Genomic DNA, 27,608 nt, shown 5'->3' on the forward strand with positions numbered 1-27,608 from the left:
AAGAGGCTCAGTACCAAGATTTTCCCTAGATAATATTATATAAGGGCAGAATTCAAGGAAAGCTTTAGTGTTAGTACAGAAGTAAAAGAAAACCAAAGAGAAATATTTTATTGCTGAGATGATGTCAGTGATAATCAGGACTGGAAGTCTTTGCTCATCACTGTTAATTAATAAGAACTGAACATCTACTGGGCATATAGCCTTGAATTGCTCTTAGCTGTTCTTAGCTTAATGAAAGATTCATTGAATTGTTTAATAAATTAAATTTTGGTACATGACAAAGACAGAGCTTCCAAAGGTATACCAAAATAGAATGGAAAATTAATATTAGAGAAATGGGAATTCATTCCGATGCTCTTTGTACTTTAATTGGGCTTAGTGTCGGTGAAGGTTACTCAGGTTCTCTTGAGAAGCAAAATGCCCTGAGATACCTGGTTGAAATTCGGTCAGATAGATTGAGATCAAAATTCAGCCCCAATTCACATTATGAGAGTTGGTTTAATGTAGGAAAATGCAACAGGTCAAGCCAGAGTTCAGAAATGAGAAAGAGAAGACAGGTTACGGGAATGCCCAGACCTCAGGAAAGCTCCTTCGGGCTCTTAGAAAAGGTCAAGTCTGTAGTTTATTTCAAAGGAAAGTATAAAAATGTGAGAATTCATTTGAATAGGAGGAAGCATTAAATTAAATAATGTGTTTGAAAATATGCTATTATACATTTGCAAATTTCTCCTTTAAAAAAATGAAAATAAACTTGGTACACCAAGAGGAGAAAGAAAACACGGTCTAGTTTTCTTATTGCTGTTATATACTGACCAACAACCTGAAATCCCTGAAGCAACAATTTAGGTTTTAAAACATCATTTCCAAGGGGAAAAAAGGGAGGGAGGAAAAATTCTTTTAGAAATCTTTCCAGTGTTCATCCTTATGAAAAGTGTTGCAACAAATCTGATAAAACTCATTCAATACTGCAAATGCTGCTCATTGCACAAAGAAACTCTTCTGGAAGCAAATTATCCTAACATTTAACACACATCTTCAGTGAGTAAGGGAATAGGGAAGACGGTATTACTGAGAAGAAAACGTTTTCCAAAATCCAGTGATTTATTTCTTGAGATTGTGAAATTGCTTAATGTTTTGGAAGATTTGCTATCAAATCTGGCCCAGCGCTGGTCACAAGTTAAGTGGCAGGGGGATAAAATGAGTCACAAGGCATGGTCTCAAGAGACTAGCCATTTGGTGGTCAAGTATATCTGCTTCCAGTTAGACACACTCCAAGGTTGTTCCTTGTTGCTGAAGAACTGTCAGTTATATAAAACGGGAAATGTAGGCTGGACATGGTGGCTCACATCTATAATCCAAGCACTTTGGGAGGCCAAGGCAGGCAGATCACCTGAGGCAGATCTACTAAAAACATAAAAATTAGCTGGGCATGGTGGTGGGACACCTGTAATCCTAGCTACTCGGGAGGCTGAGGCAGGAGAATCACCTGAACTCAGTAGGTAGAGATTGCAGTGAGCAGAGATTGTGCCATTGCCCTCCAGTCTGGGAAACAAGAGCAAAACTCTGTCTCAATAAATAAATAAATAAAAAGGGAAATGCAACAAGCCTGGAGTAGTGGTCAGGGATCCATGCTCTGAAAGGTTAACCACCAGGCTAGGGGCTTTGATTGTATTCACTGCTCATGATGGCAAGTGGCTGTGAAGGAACGCCCACTTAGATTTGATTTTTTTAAGGAAGATGGTAACTAATAAGGCAAGAGGGCGAACAAAGAAAAGTTCAGAGGCATAAAAATCCAGATAGGATGTTTAAGAGAAAAGCAAAATTAAAATCCCAAGTGAATCTGTATTAGTGAGGGTGGAAAGAAGGGAATGAATGTCAGCCCAATTTGAATAGAGGCAGATTCTGGTAAGGCACAGAAAAAGATAAAAGCAGCAGCATCCTTTCGCACTGAAGGATCCTGGGACATAAAAAATTCCAATCACAAGACAGAACGGGTTTTCAGAAGATGAGTTTGGTTCTGGACCATGAGAAGCCCACTGAAGACTGTCACCAACAAGGGGAAGAAGAGTCACTTAGTAAGGAATTTCCAGGACGAGAGTCAGTACACACAGATTTAGGAAGAGATGAGAGCATTTAGGGATGGGCAGAGGAAGGGAGCTGAGTGGAAAAAAACCAAGGAGGGGCCTTCGGAAGTAACAGGACAAGAGTCAGCAGAAATCAGTGTCATGGCAAAATCAAGAGGGGCCAATTTAAAGAAAGCTTCATGGTGAGCAAGGGTCCAGTGCTGTAGTGAGAGGCAGGTGAAAGCAGGTGAAGAGTTAAGAGGAATCGCTGGTGTCAACCCACGGGAGGGTTCCAAGGTAACTTGCTGATTTCCTTGGAGAGTAAAGATGGACCCATGCTGTGAGCACTGCAGAGTGAACGGGTTCTGAGGACTGGAGCACCTGGTGTAGTATATCACTTGGCAGAAAATGCAAAAAGATTATTGAACAGCAATGTGAAGGAAAAGGATTTGGGTTTTTTGTTTGTTGCTATTTTTCTTATGCATAAATAATTAAGAATACTTATAGCTTAGAAAAAAAAACAGAGAAAGGATAAAAAGTCAAAACAGAAAAGAGATGACAAAGCCAATGAAGAATAAGGGACAGAATATCAAGAAATCCTTTACAGTTACATTCTCGTTCACTGAAATAAGGTCTCTGGTGTATTTGTGGTGAAATAAAGATACATCCACTTCTTGAAAGCTTTGGATGGCCGGGCACAGTAGCTTATGCCTATAATCCCAGATCTTTGGGATGCTGATGTGGGAGAATTGCTTCAGGCCAAGAGTTCAAGACCAACCTGGTCAACATAGCGGGACTCCATCTCTATTTAGAAAGAAAGGAAGATGGTTCTTTCATACCAAGAATTGCAGGTAGGGAGAAAGGTCTTGTATGCTAATCTTAGGGAGACTAAGGTGATCTTTGATTCAAGTTCAATTCATATTTTAGATGTGAGGGAGAGAAGTGGTAACAGACTGAAGTAAGAGCTGAGATGGGGACTATAACTAATCCTAACCAACAAGCACACACTTACATTTCCAAAATATTTGTCCAGCAGCTCCACGTAACGATGCACAATCTCTAGCGTCAAGAGTTCATTGTCCTGATTGTCTACTGCACAGCAAAAATATAAACTAGCATACCTTGAAATGAAACATAACAAAAGCAAAATATGATGATACATTAAGCAACCTGAAGACTGGTTTTTTTCCCATGAATATGCAAAGTCACCTCCTCCCCGCTAAGCCTCTCCCCATCCAAGGATGAAATCATTATTCATCGCCCCCAGTAGCCTCCTGAAATATAAATCAGAATATATAAAAATGCTGTGGGGATTGGATTACTTCTGTTAATTACACATGAAAGGCTCTCAGCAAAATTTTACCTTGAAGAGCTATTATCAGGGGACAGTGTCCTTTGGCCCATGGTAATCAGGGTGTCTGTTCACACCCCTCTCCAGCTTGTCAATTGCTTTTTGTAAAACAGAAAGCCCTGACCAGTGCTCTCAGGAGTCCACGCTCCCCACCCTCCCACTTATGAATGCACTTCAGTCATTCTGTGTGTGCCTCCCCTCCTCAAATTGTCAAACTCCAAACTTGGGCCCAGCAGAAGGAGCTTTGCAGGCACTTGCTGGTAATTCACTCCATTAAATATCAGTCCGCAGAGCTTACCTGTTTTTCCCAATGAGTTTTATAAACACCCTTTGCAAGAGCATCTCTAATGTGCATTTTCCTTCCAGGAGCTGCAGTAGGATGTTGGATGCAGGCTGCGTTCTGTTCCTGGCTTAGGCATCAATTACCTGGGTCTCCAAGAGCAAAATTATGCTACCTCTCAGCTTTGGTTCTCTTATCTATAAATTGAGAGTCTTTTCTAGTATGGTCTTCCCGTGGCAAGCAGGTATGGTGAAAAGAATATACAGGCTTCAAAGCCAAAAAGATCTGGATTTGAATCGTGGCTCTACCAATTAACACTCAATTACTGTGACTGGGAACTGACTAGGAAACTCTTCATGTCCTCAATTTACTCATTACAAATGTAAGTAACAGGTATAACAAGAGCTGCCCCACTGAACACATCCCCATCTCTCTGTCATGCTAACCTCCATTTTATTCCAAAGCACTTGTTACTAACTCAATCTTTTTTATTTGGTTACTTAATAAATAAGTACATTCTGGATGGGCGTGGTGGCTCACGCCTGTAATCCCAGCACTTTGGGAGGCCAAGGCAGGCGGATCACCTGAGGTCAGGAGTTCAAAACCAGCCTGACCAACATGGTGAAACCCTGTTTCTACTAAAAATACAAAAATTAGCCAGGCATGGTGGTTTATGCCAGTAGTCCCAGCTACTCAGGGAAACTGAGGCAGGAGAATCACTTGAACCCGGAAGGCAGAAGTTGCAGTAAGTCGTTATCATGCCACTGTACTCCAGCCTGGGTGACAAAGAGAGACTCTGTCTCAAAAAATAATAAATAAATAAGTACACTCCATGAGAGCAGGAATGTCACATGTCTTGTTCACTGATGTATTCACAGCCATCAGAACAATGCCAAAAATGGCCAGGTGCAGTGGCCCATTCCTATAATCCCAGCACTTAGGGAGATGGATCACCTGAGCTCAGGAATTTGAGACCAGACTGGCCAACATGGTGAAACCCTGTCTCTCTTAAATTACATAAATTAGTCAGGCATAGTGGCAGATGCCTATAATCCCAGCTACTTGGGAGGCTGAGGCAAGAGAATCACTTGAACCCAGGAGGTGGAAGTTGCAGTGAGCTGAGATCACAACACGGCATTCCAGCCTGGGCAACAGAGTGAGACTCCATCTCCAAAAAAATTAAAAAGAACAACGCCAGGAATGTAATAGGTGCTCATACCATTTTTCTTGAATGCATGCATACACTATAAAGGTATAGTACAAGCAGCGACAATTTATCCTGTCACCTAGAAGTTCTTTCGGTAACATGAGAGTTCTTTTCTAGTTAGTCTATTGGTACAAACATCTGGACCCTAGCCTTCAAAGATTTCAGTAAATGATGGAATTGGTATAGCAATCTAAAATGTTCAGGATTAGAACAAGCCATTAGAACAAACCAATCAAGACTGGGAAATTAAGCTCTCATAAAGTTACTCACACCTTTTATAAACAAGTTTTAGCTCCTTCCAGTCAATAAAACTGCTTGTCCTGTGACCACGGGAGAGAATAATCTGAACAATTTCTCGCGTGATCTTCTTCCTCTCTTTGTCAGGGAGAGTGACGTACCATTTCTGCAGCCGTAATTTCCCTTGTCGACTGAAGAGCAATATGAAATGTATCTAGAACAAACAAAGGACACATAAAACAACCTAGTCAACCAAGTCATTCTGCCATTTTGCTTAGACACTGAAATTGAGTGAAGTTTACAAAGAAACATCATTCTGAACAGATGAAAAAATACCAGCATGAAAACTAGCTCATCTAACAAATCATATTTAACCCATCAGAGAAAAAAGAAATGTGTAAATAACAAACATAGCTTACTTTTATTATAGGAGGAAAATAAGTTTTTTAATTCTTTTTTTTTTGAGACAAGGTCTTGCTCTGCTGCCCAGGCTGCAGTGCAGTGGCGCAATCTCGGCTCACTGCAATCTCTGCCTCCTGGGTTCAAGCAATTCTCCTGCCTTAGCCTCCTGAGTAGCTGGGATTACAGGTACGTCCTACCACTCCTGGCTAATTTTTGTATTTTCAGTAGAGACAGGGTTTCTCCATATTGGCCAGGATGGTCTCAAACTCCTGGCCTCAGGTGATCTGCCCGCCTCGGCCTCCCAAAGTGCTGGGCTTACAAGCATAAGTCACCACGCCCGGCTTTATTTTCATTCTTTTTAAATGTTATAAACACATATAGGGAAAAATACATCCAGAAAGTAATAGTACTTCTGTTTTGAAAACATTAATTTCTTCCTTCACAAGACAAAAATAAAATTTTAAGAATAGAAAGGTTTACTTTAAAAATTACTTCCCAGCACCATATTAAACTACAGAAACATAATGATAATATAGAAATAAAGGGGAGAAGGAAAGGAAGTGAGGCTGAAGCAAGGGGAAAGAGAAAGTGAGAAGGGAACCATGTTCTGCCTTAAATCTAAGCTCTTTCTTTTTTGTTTTTGAGACAGAGTCTTGCTTTGCCACCCCCCCGCCACCCAGGTTCAAACGATTTTCATGCCTCAGCCTCCCAAGTAGCTGAGAATCCATGTGCACACCACCATGCTCAGCTAATTTTTTGTGCGTTTTTGGTAAAAACAGGGTTGACCCATGTTGGGCAGGCTGGTCTCAAACTCCTGTTCTCAGGTGATCCGCCCACCTCAGCCTCCCGGATTGCTGGGATTGCAGGCATGAGCCACTGCACCCACCCTTAAACGTAAGCTCTTTTCTCCGCTTTACAGGTTACTTGGCTGAGAGCTTTAGAATCAACCACCTCAAGTTACAATTGTCTTTGGCATCACCATAGACTCTTAGCAGTTTAGATAGTGCATTGGCTACACTAGGACATAACCTGATTTTATTTTTAAGTTTCAAAAATAGTTCAAGTTCAAGTTTAAGTTCAAATAAGTTTCAAAAAGCACATTTGAAATGAAGGTAATGAATGTTAAAAGCTTTAAGTAAGCAGAATACATTGGAACATCTGGAAATTTACTTCAAAGCCTCGGAAGGGACAGAGCTCGGTGGCTCACACCTGTAATACCAGGATTTTTGGAGGCCAAGGTGGGATAATCACTTGAGCCATAAAGCTTGAGCCAGGCCTAGGCAACACAGTGAGACCCCATCTCTAAATTTTTTAAGGCTCTGTTAGAATGTTTTTTTAAAAGAAGAAATTTTTTTAAATCCTTGGAGGTAGGTATATTTAATTTTTGGAAATTGTCAGATGGCCTAATCTTTATTTTATGAGAATTGTTTCCTCAATCCCTGGTGTCAGAAGATCAGGTTTAGAATCATAATCTGTTGTATTCAGTTTTTGTTTTGTTTTGTTTTGTTTAAAGTACATTGTTTCAGGTAATTGTGTCATGAAGGAAATTATATATACTGGGAACAAAAAATTATTAGATTTTAACAAAACATTTTACATATAAAAGATTCTACTCTGTTAAAAAGACTTAGCCCTAAATGTCACGACATAAACCATCACAACTCCCTAGGTGGCAATATCTGAGAGTCAAGTGAAACCATGCTTTTCACTCAGATCTCCCCCTAACTGCATCCCCTACAGAATTTGAGATCTTTTGGAGTGCAGTGGCATGATCATAGCTCACTGCATCCTCAACCTCCCAGGCTCAGGTGATCCTCCCAACTCAGCCTCCCTAGTAGCTGAGACCATAGGCACGCACCACCATGCCTGGCTAATATTTTTTTACTTTTTTTTTGTAGAGATGAGGTCTCCCTATGTTGTCCAGACTGGTCTCAAACTCAAGCCTACAGAATATGAGGCCTTCTTTTGGAGTGCAGTGACATGATCATAGCTCACAGCAGACTCAACCTCCCAGACTCAAGTGATCCCCCCAACCTTGGCCTCCCAAAGTTCTGGGATTATAGGTGCGTGCCACCATGCCTGGCTAATACTTTTTACATTTCGTTGTAGAAACAAGGTCTCCCTATGTTGCCCAGACTGGTCTCGAACTCCTAGGCTCAAGCAATCCTTCTGCCTCTGTCTCCCGAAGTGTTGTGATTACAGGCATGAGCCACCAAGACCAACGTGAGGTTCTTAATAGTTCATTATTTTTTCCTGGTAACTATAAATTAGTTTTTTAATAATTTCAATTTCTGTGTTAGATTCAGGGAGTGCATGTGTGCTTTTGTTACATGGGTATTGCGTGATGCTGAGGTTTTGGGTACAACTGATCCTGTCAAACCAGGCACTGAGTATAGTAGTTAAGTCAGTTTCTCAGCCCTGCCCCCGTCCCTTTCTTCCCCATCTAGTAGTTGCCAGTGTGTATTGTTGCCATTTTTATGGCCATAACTACCTAGTGTTTAGCTCCCACTTGTGAGAACATGCACTATTTGGTTTTCTGTTCCTGTGTTAATTCACTTAGGATAATGACCTCCAGCTGCATCCATGCTGCCGCAAAGGACATGATTTTGTTCTTTTTTATGCTGTGTAGCATTCCGTGGTATATATGTGTATTGCCATGTTTTCTTTACCCATTCCACCACTGATGGGCATGTAGGTTTATTCCATGTCTTTCTATTGTGAATAGTGGATAAGTAATCTTAGAAAACAAACATCCATCATAATAATGATATGAGGCCCAAGACATCACAGTTGATGAGAAACCAAGTTAAAAAGGCCTCCTCATCAGCAGCTTTAAGAAAAATCACCTTCATTAGCATTTTTTGAATACCTGTTCCACTATAACACAGGTATAAACAATTCAATCATCTTGGCCAGGTGTGGTGGCTTAACGCCTGTAATTCTAGAATGTTGGAAGGCTGAGGAAGGAGGATTGCTTGAGCCCAGGGGTTTGAGAGCAGCCTGAGCAACATAGCAAGATCCCATCTCTAATTGAAATAATAATAATCAAATTCAATAATCAAACACAGTTACTACCTTCTGATAACTGTATTGAGAAGGGTATTTTTGCTTCCAAGAAGATATCATTAAAGTGACTGATACTCTAAGAGCATAAAATAGAATGATTGTAGGATCACAAAAGGATAAGTCTCAGCATTGCATCATCACAGTGTGCAAGATCATTCAATCCAACGCCTAGTGAATAGTCAGATTTTTACTAGGTAAATGAAGTCCACACATTTGCTTGGTGTTTACCTGCATTTTCTGCTAGAAATTTTTCTTCTTCCATCTAACCTAAATCTCTTCTGTTATAATTTAAACCAGTTTTCCCTGATTTTATCCACAGATTATATAAAAAGAGAATTGTATCAAGTATCTTTGGAAGAAAAACTAACTTCACAGATTTGGAGATAGCCTTTAAGTCTTTTTTTTTTTTTTTCTTTTTGAGACGAAGTCTCACTCTGCTGCCCAGGCTGGAGTGCAGTGGTGCCATCTCAGCTCACTGCAACCCCCACTTCCCAGGTTCAATAGATTCTCCTGCCTCAGCCTCCCAGAGCAGCTAGGATTACAAGCAGCTGCCACCATGCCTGGCTAATTTTTGTATTTTTAGTAGAGACAAGGTTTTGGCATGTTGGCCAGGCTGGTCATAAACTCCTGACCTCTGGTGATCGGCCCACCTCGGCCTCCCAAAGTGCTGGGAATTACAGCCATGAGCCACCATGCCCTGCCACCTTCACATCTTCTTTTACCCTTTTTCTTCCAGAGGAAATAACCAGGTCTTATGTTTTCTCTTTATTGGTTCTATTTTCAGATCTCATAATCATCATTGTTGAGCATCCTCTGGGAATTCTCCATAGGCCAAATGTTACTTTCAATCCAGGGCACCTGGATCAACGTTGGATGTTCTTTTGAGAGGTGTGACTGTTGCTGGGTTTAATGGTGGATGCTTTTCTAGTTGCTCTGTGATGCAAACTTATCTGAGGATCAGATGCCTGCCTTCTTAAACAAGGATCAACAGTGTAGAACAATGAACAAAGAGCAATGTTTCATTTCTTACAAATTCAAGAAGAAAGGATGATCAGGAACATAATACACCCATTAAGCCCATATAAAACGCAACTATGCATTCCAGACTCAAAAACAGCAATAAATAGATTCAGGCACATCCAATAATTGCGCTGCGTGACACAGTGTTCAAAGATTTATCCCTCTCAAGTTCTCCTTTGCTTGAGAACTGGGCTTGTGTTGTGTCTGTTACCTCTTTAGATTTAATGAGGTAGCTTGAACAAACTGATAGAATGGATTGTAATAATTCACAAGACTTCATCACCTCCAGCAATTAATTTTATCCAGTTTATCAGATTAGTCATTCTGGGCACATTTGAATAATACTTTTCAAAAGGTTAATGAAAAAAATACCATTTTTAATTAGTATTCACTTGAGAGTAGAAAAAAAGGCATGGGAAGACTTTTTCAATATTTGCCAAGAACCAACTTAAATGCAAGTCAATTCATAAACAAGTTCATCTGACTTCAGAAAACGACAATCTAGCATTCTCTTTCAGTAATATTATTGGGACAAAAGGAACAATGAAGGGACTCTCCCGGGAGACCCCAACTTCATCAACAGCTGTAACATCCATGGTGACTTCTTATACTCAGCCCAAATGCTTGGCACCATGTGGGCACCTGTTTCCCCCAAGACCTCTATCCCCACCTCCAAAGGGGCCACTTCTGTCAGCTGCCATTTTGAGAGGTCTCATTTGTTAACGGATTATCCCTCAAACCCAAAGACATTAGGCAATTCCAGCTTCCTTTTTCCTCAGAGTGTCTACTAGAGCAATCCTTGACCTAACTGGGCACAGCCCCAAATTCTCACTTAGATTCAGAATGCAAACTCCTGTGTGCATTTTCTAATCTGTTTCGGAGGCATGCTCTGGGGGCCACCGTCAGGATTCTGAGGGAAGCACTAAGTGGAGCTGCACCGGGCTGCTTGGTCTGCCCTCTGGCCCGTGTCGGCATCTTCCTTCTAGGTGAAGGGGAACCCTGAAGGCTTCTAGTAGCAGCTTTAGTTCACAACTCCCTACACTTGACATGGATCCATGAAATGGATGCACAACCAGCTTCCAAGAAAAGAGACATCCAGGACCCTTCCCTGTCTCCATCACTGTCATGCTGCAAACACCAGCCTTTCAGGACTATCCCGTATCTCTGGACCTGAGCTGCTCAAACAAACACTCAGGCTATGATGCTCCTTTGCTCCAGTTCCATCAACCTGACAGGCCCTCCCCCGGTGGCTCACATCACTTAAACAATGCCACTGCTCTGATCCTCACTTCCTCAGTCCTTTCTCCCACCTCTACAGCCACTCTGCAAACTCCGGAACCTGATCAGCCCATCCACTCTCACTTTGCTTCTCTATATGAAAGTTACCAGGCACTCCTGGGAAAAACCAAAGAGGGCTTTGCAAATTGGTACCACTTTTAAAGTCTGATGACCAAGCTTGGCTGAATCTCCAGTGGTACTCGGAGACCCTCCATGTACCTTTCAATGCAAAAGATTTCTAAGCATCGGCCCTTTTATCCCCCGGGTGAGTCATTTCATGTCACCACCATGCCCCCATATTTCCCGTCTCCATCCTCACTCTCTGACTCTGAGGTAAGAATAAAAGCTATTCTGGGGACTCCCTTGGCTCCTCCCACACCTGTATATCTGTGTGCTCAGACCTGTCACACCCACCCCCCAACACAATGTATTTTCTTCCTGCATCAGAGAGCATAACGCTTCTCACATCTTGGCTTTCAACCCTCGCCTACCTCTTTGAGAGCATGGCATCATCACTCATACACTGCTGGCTGTGCCCGTTTTTCTGGGGCTCCTCACCTACAGATGCTGAATATCCCAAGTCTCTCTCATCTTTAAGAAACAACCGCCACCCCCAGACCTCCAACTCTCCTGAAAAGTGACTCAGCAGTAAATGTCAAGAGTCTTTGGTCTCAGTAATTCTGCTTTTAAAATCTGTCTTTGGCCAGGTGCGATGGCTCATGCCTGTAATCACAACACTTTGGGAAGCCGAGGCAGGAAGATCACTTGAGCCCAGGAGTTCAACACCAGTTTGGACAACATAGGGAGACCACGTCTCTACCATAAATAAATAAATACATACATGCATACATAAAATATTTCTTAAGAATGTACCTTAAAAGGCAGACAAATTTTGAGGCATTAGATGTCTACTACTGATCTTTATATTAGCATACAATAAAAACTAAAAAATGTCTTAATATCCTGTAAAAGAGGTTAAAAGATATTTACTAAATAATTTCAACAAAGTAAGAATGCTTCTGATATAATGTTGCTTTAAAAAGATGGCTGGGCACAGTGGCTAACACCTGTAATCCCAGCACTTTGGGAGGCCGAGGTAGGCAGATCACCTGAGGTCAAGAGTTTGAGATCAGCCTAGCCAACATGGTGAAACCCCATATCTACTAAAAATACAAACATTAGCCGGGTGTGGTGGCAGGCACCTGTAATCTCAGCTATACAGGAGGCTGAGGCAGGAGAATTGCTTGAACCCGGGAGGCAGAGGCTGCAGTGAGTCGAGATCGCACCATTTCACTCACCAGCCTGGGCAACCAGAGTAAGACTCCAACTCAAAAAAAAAAAAAAAAAAAGAATATTAAATTGCTTGTGTAGTATAGCAAAAATGTAAAACTATTCTTGCAAAAAAATTACATGAAAGAAATACACTAAATTGTTATAGTGGTTATCTTACAACAGTAGAATTATAAATGTTATTTTCTTCTTTGCGCTTGTCTGGATTTTCCAAACTTCATTTATATGATTATATAATTCGAAAAAAATACTTAAGAAGAAGAATATCAATAAGTTCAATTAAAATCAGTCAACGTTCTATCTGTAGGTCTAATACTAAGTAAATGCCAAAGTTCCTTCAACAAATACAACTTTAGCTCAAAGACATGGCATACTATTCAGCTGACACTGTAGCAATGGCAGAAAGAATTGCAGACTGTGTGGCTGCCAGAGGCTGTAGCAGTGTGTGGCGGAGGGATTAATAGGACAGAAGATTTTAGGGAAGTGCAAATACTCAGTATGATACTATAATGGTGCATCTGTGTCATTATAAATTTGTCTAAACCTATAGAATATTCAACACTAACAATGAGCTCTACATGTAACAAACTCACACCTATACTCCCTGAATCTAAAATAAAAGTTGAAATTACAAAACAAAAAGTAAATTAACTACAGATTTGGGGTGACAATGAGGAGTCAGTGTAGGCTCATCACTTGCAACAGGTGTACCACTCCAGTGGGAAACCTTGATGATGGGAGAGTCCGCATATGTTGGGGCAGGAGGTATGAGATGTCTCGTACCTTTCACTCAATTTTGTTGTAAACCTAAAACTGCTCTAAAAAAAAAAAGTCTTAAGAAACATACAAACTGTGTAGCCAAAGTGTCTTCTAGCTACACAACTAAGACGACAATTACATATGCATAGGGACAATGATAATAGGTAGGATCACTAAGAAATGATCATTGTTGCCTTGTTAAGATGGGCGAGTCCTAATAACTAGTCTTCTCTAATTTCAAAGCGATGTTATTTAATTCTGTCAATAAACTGAAGAAAGTGAGAGAGAAAGAAAGTGCAAACCTACAGTTTATGTTTCATTGCCATTAGCTAGAGCATTGTTTTTACAACAGGCTGCGATCCAGTGGGTTACAAAACAAACTTAGTAGATTATAATCAACTCCTCAAACTCCTGACCTCAAGTGATCCACCCGCCTCGGCCTCCCAAAGTGCTGGGATTACAGGCTTGAGCCACGACGTCAGGCTGGATTGTCACAGTTCTTATATACTTAAGGCTGACATTACCACTCAGAGTGTCACCCTTAAGAAGAGATATTTACAGATACCTGCAACCCTCCTGGATTCTAAACCTAATTCAGAGCCCGCAAAGCGGTATATGTAAGATTTCTGAACCTCCATCTCTAGCTTTGTTGTACAGAAAAACCCATCTCTTAATTCAACAGACTGAATGATTCTTCCCTGAAGAAACTAAATGACAGAGAAAAGACCTGTAGCTACTAACAGTGATGACTTCAGTCGACCTGTCTATTTCCTCAGAACTGCCTATCAGCATTTCCCCACCCTGCTTCTAAATGTGAGTAGAGACCAAGGGTCCCAAGGATTTGAAAATAACCTGTAACAAGAAAGAGATGGAAAAGAACAAATAAAAAAAGGCAAACCACTGGATACAGTAATAAATCACGGTGCTGAAGAAATTGCTACACAAACACACACACACACACACACACACACACACACAATACTCAGGGATGGTTAAGGGATAAAGTTCCTATGTCAATAAAATAAACACAGGGTTTCCTTTTTTTTCCTTTTTTTCTTTTTTTGAGATGGAGTCTCAACTCTGTTGCCAGGCTAGAGTGCAGTGGTGTGATCCTGGCTCACTGCAGTCTCCATCTCCCAGGTTCAAGCAATTCCCCTGCCTCAACCTCCAGGGTAGCTGGGATTACATGCACCCATTACCATACCCGGCTAATTTTTGTATTTTAGTAGAGACTGGATTTCACCATGTAGGACAGGATGGTCTTGATCTCCTGACCTCATGATCCACCCACCTCAGCCTCCCAAAGTGCTGGGATTACAGGTGTGAGTCACCGCAACCAGCCAAGTTTCCTTTTCTAAAAATAGACAAGAAAAAGTTCTTGAAAGTTAAAAACTATGATAACCAAAATAAAGTCAAAGGATTCTCCAATAAACTGGATCCAAAAAAAGTAGATGTAAGCTGGGTGCCGTGGAATGCCTGTAGTCCCAGCTACTCCAGAGGCTGAAGCAGGAGGATCACTTGTGCCCAAGGAGTTCAAGGCCAGCCTAGAAAATATAGTGAGATCCCATCCCTCAAAAATAAGTTTTAATAGATGGGAAATTAATGGAAAATATAAAACTATAGAGGGGGTTCTGGGTATGGTGGTTCATGCCTACAATCCTAGCACTTTGGGAGGGCAAGGCAGGTGGATCACTTGAGCCCAGGAGCTCAAGGCCAGCCTGGGTCAACATGACAAAATCCTGTCCCTACAAAAACAAAAAAATTAGCCAAGCATGGTGGCACATGCCGATGGTCCCATCTATTCAGGAGGCTGAGATGGGAGCATCTGGTAAGCACGGGAGCCAGAGGTTGCAGTGAGCTGAGATCATGCCACTCTACTCCACTCCAGCCTGGGCAATAGCGTAAGACTCTATCTCAAAAATAAAAAAATAGAAAATTATAGGCGATCAAGCAAGAAGGTATAATGATATTAAGAAAGATGGAGCAGAGATAATGGAGAGGAAGAAAATATTGAAGAAAGAATTCAAAATGTTTTCAAGAACTAAGTAGATGAGACTTCAGATTTTAAAAACTCATCAAGCATGCAGCACAATAAATTTTAGAAGCATATCAACTCGAAACTTCAGAACAACCATGACAAAGAAAGTACCCTGAGATGCCAGAAAGACAGTTTACATGCAATGGATCAGAAATCAGAACCTGCAATACTAGATGCCGAAAGACAAGAAGTCTACATCCAGCCGAATTATCAGTCAAGAGACAGGACATTTCACACGTGCAAAGACTCAAACTACAAAGAAGAGAAATTGCCTCCAATATTTCTTTTTCTTTTTTTCTTTTTTTTTTTACGAAGAGTCTTGCTCTGTCGCCCAGGCTGGAGGGCAGTGGTGCCATCTCAGCTCACTACAACCTCTGCTTCCCTGGGTTCAAGCGAATCTCCTGCCTCAGCCTCCTGAGTAGCTGAGATAACAGGCCAGGCGCCCGTCACCACACCCAGATAATTTGTATTTTTAATAGAGATGGGGTTTCATCATGTTGGCCAGGCTGGTCTGGGAGTCCTGAGCTTGAGAGATCCACCCACTTTGGCCCCCTAACATGCCAGGATTACAGGCATGAGTCCCGCACCTGGCCTGCCTTGAGTATTTCTTAAGAAGCCACCAGAGGATGTGCCTCAGTAAATGAGGGAGGAAATGCAAGAAAGAATTGGGTATGTTCTCCAGGGAACAGAGAATCCAACACAACATGGTGATTAAAAAAAGAAAAGCCAGAGTGACAGCCACACACCAGGCCAAGAAAGCCACCATGCCAGATGGAAGAGTAAGAGAAAGAGTGTGTATGTGCATATGTGTGTGTTAAGGTGGGGGCAGTGTGAACAAAAGGGACGTAAGTGCTCAGTTACCCTAACAGGAAGTCAATGATGAATGGAAACTACAATATAAGTAGATTATTTAGAAATACAGAGGTAAAGGACAAAAGAAAAGGCTGTGATTATTCAAAGCAATTGCCCCTGGGAGAAGAACTTGGCAAAAGAGATTACTGTTTTTATTACAGGTTATTTAACTTTGAGTTTAATACATATCTATTTAGAGAAAAACATTAAAACTAATTTTTTTTTTCGAGTCAAAGTCTCGCTCTGTCACCCAGGCGTGAATGCAGCAGAGCAATCTCAGCTCACTGCAACCTCTGCCTCCCGGGTTCAAGCGCTTCTCCTGCCTCGGCTTCCTGAGTAGCTGGGATTACAGGCGCATGCCACCATGCCTGGCTAATCTTTGTATTTCTGGTAGAGATGGGGTTTCACCACGTTGGCCAGGCTGGTCTCGAACTTCTAGCCTCAAGTGATCTGCCTACCTTGGCCTCCCATAATGCTGGGATTACAGGCACCACACCGAGTCAAAAGTAATTTTTAAAATAATAAATAAGAAGTGATGGAGTGTCTACATTTGATAGTGTTATTAAAAACACATTCTGGGATGTTATTATCCCCTCTTCTTCCCTGTGCGAAATGCAAAATTCGTGTAAATGCAAAAGTTTAGAGGGAAACTCCTAAGTACATTAGTTGTCTTAAACCATCCATTATGAGCTACCATTTAATTTTTTTGTTGTTGTTAAGACAGAGTCTCACTCTGTCACCGAGGCTGGAGTGCAGTGGCACCATCTCAGCTCACTGGAACCTCCTTCCCGGGTTCAATTCTCATGCCTCAGCCTCCCTAGTAGCTGGGATTACAGGCATGTGTCACCATGCCCAGCTAGTTTTTGTGTTTTTAGTAGAGATGAGATTTTGCCATTTTGACCAGGCTGATCTCAAATTCCTGACCTCAAGTATTCTGCCTGCCTCAACCTCTCAAAGTGCTGAGATTACAGGTGCGAGTCTCTATATCCAGCCATCATTTGATTTTACCAGTTATTTTCAACCTGTACCAGTTCATAGAATAAGGATGTAATTAGTCCACTGGCCTGTAGGTGGAGTAATACACTTAAATATATGTCCTGGAAAGATAGTATGTATTCATGGTATAAAATGCGATTTTTATACATATACATTATAAAGTGATTACCAAAATCAACCTAATTAGCATATTCATCACCTCACTTAGTTAAAATCTGTGTGGATATTGTGATAACTTTTAAGATCTACTGAAATTCAAATAATCACAATCAGAAATGTTAAGAGGGATATTATCCCTGACCCCACAGAAATAAAACTAACCATCAGAGAATATAAAAACACCTCTAGGCAAACAAACTAGAAAATCTAGAAGAGGTGGATAAATTCCTGGACACATACACCCTCCCAAGACTGAACAAGGAAGAAATTGAATCCCTGAATAGACCAATAACTTGTTCTGAAGTTGAGACAGTAACAAACAGCCCACCAACCAAGAAAAGATCAGGATCAGATGGAGTCACAGCTGAATGCTACCAGAGGTACAAAGAAGAGCTGGTACTATTCGTACCGAAAATATTCCAAAAACTTGAAAAGAAGGGATTTCTCCCTAACTCATTCATGAGGCTGGCATCATCCTGATACCAAAACCTGGCAGAGATACAACAACAAAAACACTTCAGGCCAATATCCTTGATGAACACTAATGCAAAAATCCTCAACAAAATACTGGAAAACCAAATCCAGCAGCACATCAAAAAGCTTATTCACCATGATCAAGTTGGCTTCATCCCCAGGATGCAAGGTTGCTTCAACATACACAGATCAATAAACGTGATTCATCACATAAACAGAAATGAAGACCAAAACTACATGATTATATCAATAGATGTAGAAAGGGCTTTCGATAAAATTCAGCATCCCTTCAGGTTAAAAACTCTCAATAAGCTAGGTATTGAAGGAACATAGCTCAAAATAATAAGAGCCATTTGTGACAAAAAAAAAACACAGCCAATATCATACCAAACAAGAAAAAGCTGGAAGCATTCCTCTTGAAAACCAGCACAAGAAAACGATGCCCTCTCTCACCACTCTTATTAGTATTGGAAGTCCTGGCCAGGGCAATCAAGCAAGAGAAGGAAACAAAGTGTATTCAGATAGGAAGAGAGGAAATCAAACTATCTTTTTCTGCAGATGACATGATCCTATATCTAGAAAATCTTATCATCTCAGCCCAAAAGCTTTTTAAGCTAATAAGCAACTTCAGCAAAGTTTCAGGATACAAAATCAATGTGCAAAAACCACTAGCATTCCTATGCACCAACAACAGGCAAGCCAAGGGCCAAATCGTGAATGAATTCCCATTCACAATTGCCACAAAAGGAATAAAATACCTAGAAATACAACTGACAAAGGAAGTGAAAGCCTTCTTTAAGGAAAACTATAAACCACTGCTCAAAGAAATCAGAGATGACACAAACAAATGGAATAACATTTCATGCTCATGAACAGAAAGAATCAATATCATGAAAATGCCCATACTGCCCAAACCAATATATAGATTCAATGCTATTCCCATTAAACTACCATTGACGTTATTCACAGAATTAGAAAAAACTGTTTTAAAATTCATATGGAGCCAGAAAACAGCCCAAATAGCCGAGATAATCCTAAGCAAAAAGAACAAAGCTAAAGGCATTATGCTACCCGAACTGTACTACAAGGCTACTACTTCAAGGCTACCCTCCTATTTCAAACTACACTGCCAGGCTACAGTAATCAAAACAGCATGGTACTGGTATAAGAACAGACACATTGACCATGGAACCAAATAGAAAACTCAGAAATAAGACAACACAACTACAACCATCTGATCTTCAACAAACCTGATAAAATTAAGCAGTGAGGAAAGGATTCCCTATTTATTAAATGGTGCTGGGAGAACTGACTAGCCATATGCAGGTTGAAACTGGGCTCCTTCCTTATACCATATAAAAAAATCAACTGAAGATGGACTAAAGACTTAAATGTAAAACCCGAAACGATAGAAATCCTAGAAGAAAAGCTAGGCAATACTATTTAGGACATAGTCATGGGCAGATTTCTTGACAAAAATGCCAAAAGCAATTGTAAAAAAGCAAAAATTGACAAATGGGATCTACTTAAACTAAAGAGTTTCTGCACAGCAAAAGAAACTGTCATCAGAGTAGACAGACATCCTACAGAATGGGAGAAATTTTCTGCAATCTATTCATCTGACAAAGGTCTAATATTTAGCATCTACAAGGAACTTAAACAAATTAAAAAAAAAAACATTAAAAAGTGGGCAAAGGACACAAACAGACACTTGTCAAAAGAAGACATACATTTAGCCAACAAACATGAAAAGAAAGCTCAACACCACTAATTATTAGAGAAAAGCAAATCAAAACCACAATTAGATATCATGTCACAGCAGTCAGAATGGCCATTACTAAGAAGTCAAAAACCAACAGATGCTGATGAGGTTATGAAGAAAAAGGAACACTTTTACACTGTTGGTAGGCATGTAAATTAGTTCAATCACTGTGGAAGACAGTGTTGCAATCCCTCAAACACCTACAGGCAGAAATACCATTTGATCCAACAACTCGATTACTGGATATATACCCAAAGGAATATATATCATCCTATTATAAAGATACATGGCTGTGTACATTCATTGCAGCAGTATGCACAACGGCAAAGACATTGAATCAACCTCACTGCCCATCAATGATAGACTGGATTAAGAAAATATGGTACATACACAACATGGAATACTATGCAGCCATAAAAAGGAATGAGATTATATCCTTTGCAGGGCCATAGATGAAACTGGAAGCCATTATCCTCAGCAAACTAATGCAGGAACAGAAAACCAAATACTGCATGTTGTCACTTATAAGTGGGAGTTGAATGATGAGAACACATGGACACATGGAGGAAACAATACATATTGGGGCCTGTTGGGGAGTGGGGGTAGGAGGAGGGAGAGCATCAGGAAGAATAGCTAAGGAGGGAAAGGAAGAAAAGTTAATGGATGCTGAGCACCAGGAAGAATAGTTAATAGGTGATGGGATGATCTGTGCAGCATGCTCAAGTGTATAATACATTAGTATTAACTATGGTCACCAAGATGTACATTAAATCCCCAGAACCTATTCAACCTAACTAAAACTTTGTACCCTTTGACCAACATCTCCCCTTTTCCAATCACCACCTAATACGTTTTTTTTTTTGTTTTGTTTTTTGTTTTTTTTTTTATATTGGGGGAATGGGGTTTCACATGTTGGCCAGGCTGGCCTTGAACTCCTGACCTCAGGTGATCCACCTGCCTTGGCCTCCCAAAGTGCTGGGATTACAGGTGTGAGTGACAACACCCAACCTATAATTTCTAAAGAGAAAGGACTGATAGTTTTTGCTGATTTTGTGTTTATTCTTTGTGTTTTAGTAAGTTACTACATATAATCCTCAGTTGTCACCTTTGGATTAAAGAATTTTCACCTCTTAAGTTTTTTTTCTACCATAGGTTTCTTAGTTCCCTTATCATTTTGCATTTTTCTTTCTGAATCATGTTTAACTCAATTTCTTGCTCATAATGGGGACTCACATATTGGTGAAACTGTTAAATTTTGAGAAATAACAAATGGCCCTCTATTAAGATTCTGGGTGGAGAACTGCTCTGGCTTTTTTATAGGGGTTAGAGAACACTAACTCCTATAACTAACCCCTCTTACACTAACACTATCACACTACTGCACTCTAGCCTGGGCAACACAGACTGCATCTCAAAAAACTAAAAATAAATTTAAAGTAAAATAAAATAAAGTATCCAGAAGTCAGCCCCTCCTATGGTTTTCTTGAGAAAGGCTTCCTCTAAAAAGCTCAGGATTTTACTGGGTATTAGAAACGTACAATTTGAATTACTTTTCTCCAGATATAATAAACTCAACTAACACTTGTATCTGCCACATATTCTGGCAGCTTATCCTGACAGTTTTAACAGTTCTCTGGCCAGAAGCATCTAATAGCATCTGCAAACCGAGAGACCCAGCTGCCCTCTTCTTTCTGCTAGATCAATAATAAAAATGTTACACACGACTCATCTGAGCACTCATTCCTCCAGGGCTCCGTGGTTTACCTTTGAATGACGGGATGAGCCCTTAAAACAGTTATCCTGATGTCCTTATTCTAAGCTCACTGAAAGCCACAAGACTATCTTTCCCAGGGTGTGATCTTGACTCACGGCACCCTCTGCCTCCAGGGTTCAAGCGATTCTCCCACCTCTGCCTCCTGAGTAGCTGGGATTACAGGCGCCCACCACCATGCCCAGCTAACTTTTGTATTTTGGAAGAGACAGGGTTTCACCACATTGGCCAGGCTGATCTCGAACTCCTGACCTCAGGTGATCCACACACCTCGGCCTCCCAAAGTGCTAGGATTACAGGCATGAGCCACAGCACCCAGCCCTCTAACATCTTTTTCTGTAATTGATCAGCAGCAGTGGAATTTTGAATTTTGAGTTTTCACTTTCCCCGTTGATTCCTTACTTGCACTGCATCACTCCTCTAGGGTGAGTCACTTTCACTCTTTACCCACCAGTTTCTGCTCACAGACACAGCACTAGTTAGGGGGGATTAGAAGCAGGTGTGGCCTGAACCAGCTCCTCTCATCTCTGTCTCCAGACCTCATGTCTTCATCCAAGAAATGGAAGAGCAGGGTAACACACCCAAATGCCTTTCACGGGCTGGGCAGAGGCAGGTAACATATTAAATAAGGGTAAAACTCCAGCATCATACAATAGGGGGTGGAGGAGACAGCAGCAGACTAGGAATCAGAAGCTCCAACTAAAGCCGCAGCCGCAACTCTGCCATAGTTAAGTGTGGCCAAGAAAAACATGTCAATCACTATTGCCAAGTCTTCAGAATTTTTTTCCAAAAGCCCGAAATCTGGATGATTAGGTGTAATATTGGGGCTGTCTTAATGTTGTCAGTTAGTAATAATAAAACCTTGTAGGGCTGGGTGCAGTGGCTCACACCTGTAATCCCAGCACTTTGGGAGGCCAAGGCGGGTGGATCACAAGGTCAGGAGATCAAGACCATCCTGATTAACACCATAAAACCCTGCCTCTAAAAGAGAAAAAAAAAATAAAGAAAAGCCTTATTCAGGCCCGGCACGGTGGCTCACGCCTGTAATCCCAGCACTTTGGGAGGCTTATGCAGGTGGATCACTTGAGGTCAGGAGTTCCAGACCAGCCTGGCCAACATGACAAAACCCCGTCTCTACTAAAAATACAAAAATTAACCAGGGGTGGTGGTGGGCACCTATAATCCCAGCTTCTTAGGAGGCTGAAGCAAAAGAATCACTTGAACCCCAGGGGGCCGAGGTTACAGTGAGCTGAGGTCATACCTCTTCTGGGCAAAAAAGCGAAATTCCATCTCAAAAAAATAAATAAAATAAAACAGGACCTTGTTCAAGCTAAACAAAGCACACTGTGTGTGAATGCGGTCTGCAAGCTTCGTTTGGCTGCAGGCCTCATTTGAGGCTGCTGAATCAGATGACGGCTAGAGTCTCTCATTGCGCTAACATTCTATGGCTTTGGTTGGAGAGATTTCTCCTTTCTGTGGCTTCTGAGACTACCTATTTGAGGAAGTAGTCCTCTGACCCAAGAACCTTTCTTCCATATCTCAGCCTAAAATATTACCGTCAAATCCATTCTGAAATCAGTCTCTCATTTACATATCAGATTTTATAGGTTTCCACCCCCCATCAAGATTTCCAGCTCAGGTTTCTGTTTCTATGATAAAGGAGAGGGAAATTTGTATGAAAACTTTAAATCTACACAATCTCAGAATGTCATTTATGGCCTGCTGTCAATCTCAGAATCTCGGGTAGACCTGTCACATCAGCCTTTTTCCTGAAATAAAATGTTGAAAAGACATTGACCAACAGATTTCAATTCTTTTCCTAATCCTTGCACACCATCTGGTGGCAGAACTAGCTACTATGAAATGCTCAGGTAAGAAAGCAAATTAATCTGAAGGGGTAGAACAGAGCTAGGAAGAACAGGATAAGAGGAACAATAGGAGGAAAAAATGGAATGACACAGAAACAAAATGTTGACATGAATTAAGTCCATGCCAGCTATGAGTAACCTACAGGTTACTCTACAAATTAACTGCTATGAATTAGCAGGTGGCCCTTTATGTGAAATGTGAACATTCTCTCTATAAAGAAAATTCCTCATAAATGTCTCTGTCTGTTATCCATCCAGTATGGCACAGTAACATTTAATGGAAGAAAAGAAGGAAGGAAGGATAGACAGGTAATTACACTGAAAGGACAGAATAATCTACCTGCTATGAATTCAATGTGTCTCCCAAATTCATATGTTACAGTCCTAACCCCTGAGCAGTTCCAAATTAGAAGTAATTTAGACAGATGTTGCAGCTGGGCACAGTGGCTCATGCCTGTAATCCCAGCACTTTGGGAGGCTGATGCAGGCGGATCACCTGAGGTCAGGAATTCAAACCTGGCCAACATGGTGAAGCCCCATCTCTATGAAAAAGCTGGGTGTGGTGGTGCGCACCTGTAATCTCAGCTACTCAGAAGGCTGAGACAGGAGAATTACTTAATGGGAGGCACCATTGCACTCCAGCCCGGGCAACAAGAGCAAAACTCTGTCTCAAAAAAAAAAAAAGAGAGTGTGAGAAGAAATAGACATTGCAGTTGTAACTAGTTAAGAAGAGGTGATATGAGAGTAGGGTGGGCCCCTAGTTCATTGTCACTGGTGGACTCCTAAAAAAGGGAAATTTGGGCCCAGACACAAGCATACACACATACACCAAACAAAGCAAGAACGCCATGTGAAAATGAAGGCAGAGATTGGGGCAACGCAACAGAAGCAAAGGTGCAAAGACTGCCCTTAAACCACTGGAAGCCAGAAGAAAGGCTTGGAACCCATTCTCTCTCAGAGATCTTAGAAGAAGCCATTCTTGCCGGGCTTTAGCCTCTGGAACTAGGAGATGACAAATGTCAGTTGCTTAGGCCACACAGCTCATGCTACTTCATTACGGCAGCTTAGCAAACTAATCCACGGTCTATCTCTGCCCTTGAATTTTATGCCTTTTTATTGTTAATCTCAAAAATAATCACTGTTGTTTTCTATCTTGTTACAATTAAATATTATAAAAGCAGATCATCCACATTCCAAAGATAAAGTCAGCAGATTCCATTCAACTTAGGAAATATTTATTTAGTATCTAACTCAGTGAGGCATTTAAAATGAAATAATAACTCATTCCTAGACTCACAAAATTCTAGCATTAGAAAGGACAATAAAGCTGATTTGGTACAAAACTTCTCATCTTAAAACTTAAGAAATCTTCTCATGAACGTAGATGAAAACAATCTTCAACAAAATGTTAGCAATTCAAATCTAATAATATATGAATAGAATCACACACCACAACCAAGCAGGATTTATCCCAGGACTCAAAGCTAGATCAGTCATTCAAAAATCAATTAATATATGGCTGGGTGTGGTGGCTCACACCCGTAATCCCAGCACTTCCCACAGTGGGGCGAGGGGGGCGGATTACCTGAGGTCAGGAGTTCAAGACCAGCCTGACCAATATGGTGAAACTCCGTCTCTACTATAAATACAAAAATTAGCCAGGCGTGGTGGCACAGGCCTGTAATCTCAGGTACTCGGGAGGCTGAGGCAGAAAAATTGAACACAGGAGGAAGAGGTTGCAGTGAGCTGATATCACACCACTGCATTCCAGCCTGGGCAATGGAGTGAGTTTCTGTCTCAAAATCAATCAATCAATCAATCAATCAATTAATTAATTAATGTAGGCGAGCCCATGAGAGGGTAACTCTTAAAGCTCCCTCTGCCCCATCTAAGGGGCAGGGTGACAATCATAAAAATAAGCAGGAGAGGCCAAAAGGCCTAGACTTATAGAGATTAAGATAGAATAAATAAAAATCCAATGAAAACAATTATAATACTAGCACTGTCACTCTGCATCGCTAATATCACATATATCACAGAAGTGGCAATAAAATAGGTAGAAAAAGCTCTAACAAAGTTTTTGAACTGTCAACATTTTGCAGATAACAAAAGATATGAGGCCACCTAACTAGTTTAGCTTGATCAAACATGGATCCCTCTCTCTTCCTAGAGAGCAATAAGGAATTCGAACTTAGAAAAGACTGCTTGGATATCTCTGGGTCTGGAATGTTACTGGGAGGTCCTTTGAGATTTTAAGATCACTAAACAGATCTTGTATGGCAGGGAAATTCCTGTTTCTAAGAGAAATTAGATGGGAGGATGGCAAGGAAGGAGGGGAGAAAGGTACAGCCACTGTCTGCTGGGCTTCGTTCCTTATTGAGAAAGCATCCAGTTTTACTTTTTTTTTTTTTTGAGACAGAGTCTCACTGTATTGCCCAGGCTGGAGTGCAGTGGTGCAATCTCGGCTCACTTAAAACCTCTGCCTCCTGGGTTCACGTGATTCTCCTGTCTCAGCTGAGATTACAGGTGCCTGCCACCATGTCTGGCTAATTCTTTTGTATTTTTAGTAGAGGCGGGGTTTCACCATGTTGACCAGGCTGGTCTCGAACTCCTGACCTCAAGTGATCCATTTACCTTGGTCTCCCAAAGTACTGTGATTACAGGTGTGAGCTACTACACCTGGTCAATAAATCACCACACAAATCCCAAATGCAGCAAAGCCAAGCTGTTTCAATAGGGTACTTTGCTTTCATTTACTCTGAAACATATTGGATCACAGTGTGAAATAAATTGTTACCAGTTTCATCAGTGGTTTCAGGAAGGGGCAATTCTTCTGGAGTTTTGATTCTACTCCATGGTTCACAGTTCTTAAAAAATGTAACTTCCTGGAAACCAAATAGTCTGGAAATATTATTTGAACAATCAAGCATTTTTTGTAGTAAAACTGCAATAAATCTATATCCTAGGCTACATAAATCAACATATGGTAGAACCAAAGTAAGATGGTTTTTCCATTATTACAATTAACTTGTGTTAAAATCTGAACATTTCTAGCAATCAAAATTTCAGTATGATTGATAGTACAGACCAAGCTTTTTCTATGACTGCTGGAACCCTGTTGAAAGCAATTTTAAATTTTTACAATGTTATCAAATGGAAACAAACCCATATATCTACCAACAACCAAGTAAGGAGTGTTATTTTTCTTCTTGTAAATTATTGCTACCCAATGAAGGCAATTCACCCCAACTCCAAGACCTTTCATATTCAAGCATGTCATAAATTCACTCACAAATTCACTTTTTCAGAAATTTTAAGCTTCATTCAAACTTAAATACAGCAAATTAAGTTTTTAACTCATATGGAAGATGAGTCAAGAGGAATTAAAATGGTATGTAAAATCTTATCAGTAAGGATTTTAATGTCCCAATTTCATGGCACAATTTTAGTGTTACTAAATGTGACTGCTCAAAATTCCATATGTAATTGCTTTTTGCTTCATGCAACAACTCATTGGTTTTTTCCTAACAGCATAACCCTTAGGATGGTGGTAAAGGTAATGTACTCAAAGAAAATTGTTCTTAAAAGTCCCAGGATGGCTGGTCATGGATTGCCTTCGTGATGAAAAGTGTATGCCTGAGTTTAGAAAATAATGTGGGAAATATGAAGTCACTAAAACAAGGCAGAGGAACTATAAAGATGGAGGTATCAATTCCAAAAGGTACTTAATAACGAATACAACCTTCCTGATCTTTGAAAGGTGAAGTGGACGGCACAAAGGTAAGATACAAGGATGTCTTTATTCAAAAGTAAGTAGGATGTTGAATTACACAATACACTACCCTGCATCTCTGATTTCACAGTCTGAACAATCACCTTTGCCAAAGAAAAATATGGATGTGATGGATGTCGGGTAAAGCTACACATGTGAACCTTTCAACTGATGACTAGTTTTGTGCTCTGAAATTTAGATCCTACCACTGGTTCCAGCAAGACAAGCCACCAGCCAGGCAGTAGCTGAGCACTGATCCCACACCCTCCAAATGAGCAGCTGCAGATCTGTGCTGCCAACCTGGGAGTATGCTCATTAATTAACTTCACAATGCACCTTCAAGTAAGCACTCTTGCTTTGCCAATGCCAGAATTCCCTTTCTTCTAGTTTCCCAGGTCATTGATTCCAAATTACAGGAGGATAGAAAAGATGAGGATCAGCCCAGTATGGTGTTTCATGCCTGTAATCCCAGCACCTTGAGAGGCTGAGGAGGAAGGATCACTTGAACCCAGGAGTTCAAGACCAACCTGGGCAACATAGTGAGACTCTATCTCTACAAAAAAAGTTTATAAAAATCCCTGGTGGCACATCCCTGTAGTGCCAGTTACCTGGGAGTCTAAGGTGGGAGGATGGCTTGATTCCAGGAGGCAGAGGCCATAGTGGCATGGAGGTTGCAGTGAGCCATGTTTGTGCTGCTGTATCCAGCCTGAGTGACAGAGACTGCCTCAAAAAAAAAAAAAGGTTTCCAGAAACTACTAGAATCTTCTAGATCAAATGAAAGGCAGGAGAGTTTTTTTCAGTAAGAATATTAATGGTAAAATCTTCAAATCATGTTTGTGTGTCCAGCTCAAATATCTACTTATAGGAAAAGACTTAATTTTGTAGCAGTGTTACAGGGACTTGGCAGATCTGGTTCTAGTTAGTTGAAAACCACCTTAAACTAACAATAGAAATAATTTATAG

At 40.8% G+C, this 27,608-nt stretch overlaps 1 protein-coding gene across 3 annotated transcripts in view; it reads right to left on the reverse strand.

The window, feature by feature from the left end:
* Positions 1-27,608, reverse strand: part of AP1S3 (adaptor related protein complex 1 subunit sigma 3) — an 83,284-nt gene that overhangs the window by 14,436 nt on the left and 41,240 nt on the right. For all 3 annotated transcript variants that reach the window (XR_013519406.1, XM_054257986.2, XM_008999574.5), the window contains exons 2-3: positions 5,174-5,352; positions 3,076-3,184 (exon numbers count right to left, since the gene is read on the reverse strand). Coding sequence is in view for 2 of the 3 variants with exons in the window: in XM_054257986.2 (XP_054113961.1) it covers positions 3,076-3,184; positions 5,174-5,352 (288 nt within the window). In the remaining variant the exon portion in view is untranslated. The remainder of the gene's footprint in view (positions 1-3,075; positions 3,185-5,173; positions 5,353-27,608) is intronic.

Source organism: Callithrix jacchus, chromosome 6 (assembly GCF_049354715.1).
Source record: "Callithrix jacchus isolate 240 chromosome 6, calJac240_pri, whole genome shotgun sequence".
NCBI classification, from domain to species: domain Eukaryota; kingdom Metazoa; phylum Chordata; class Mammalia; order Primates; family Cebidae; genus Callithrix; species Callithrix jacchus.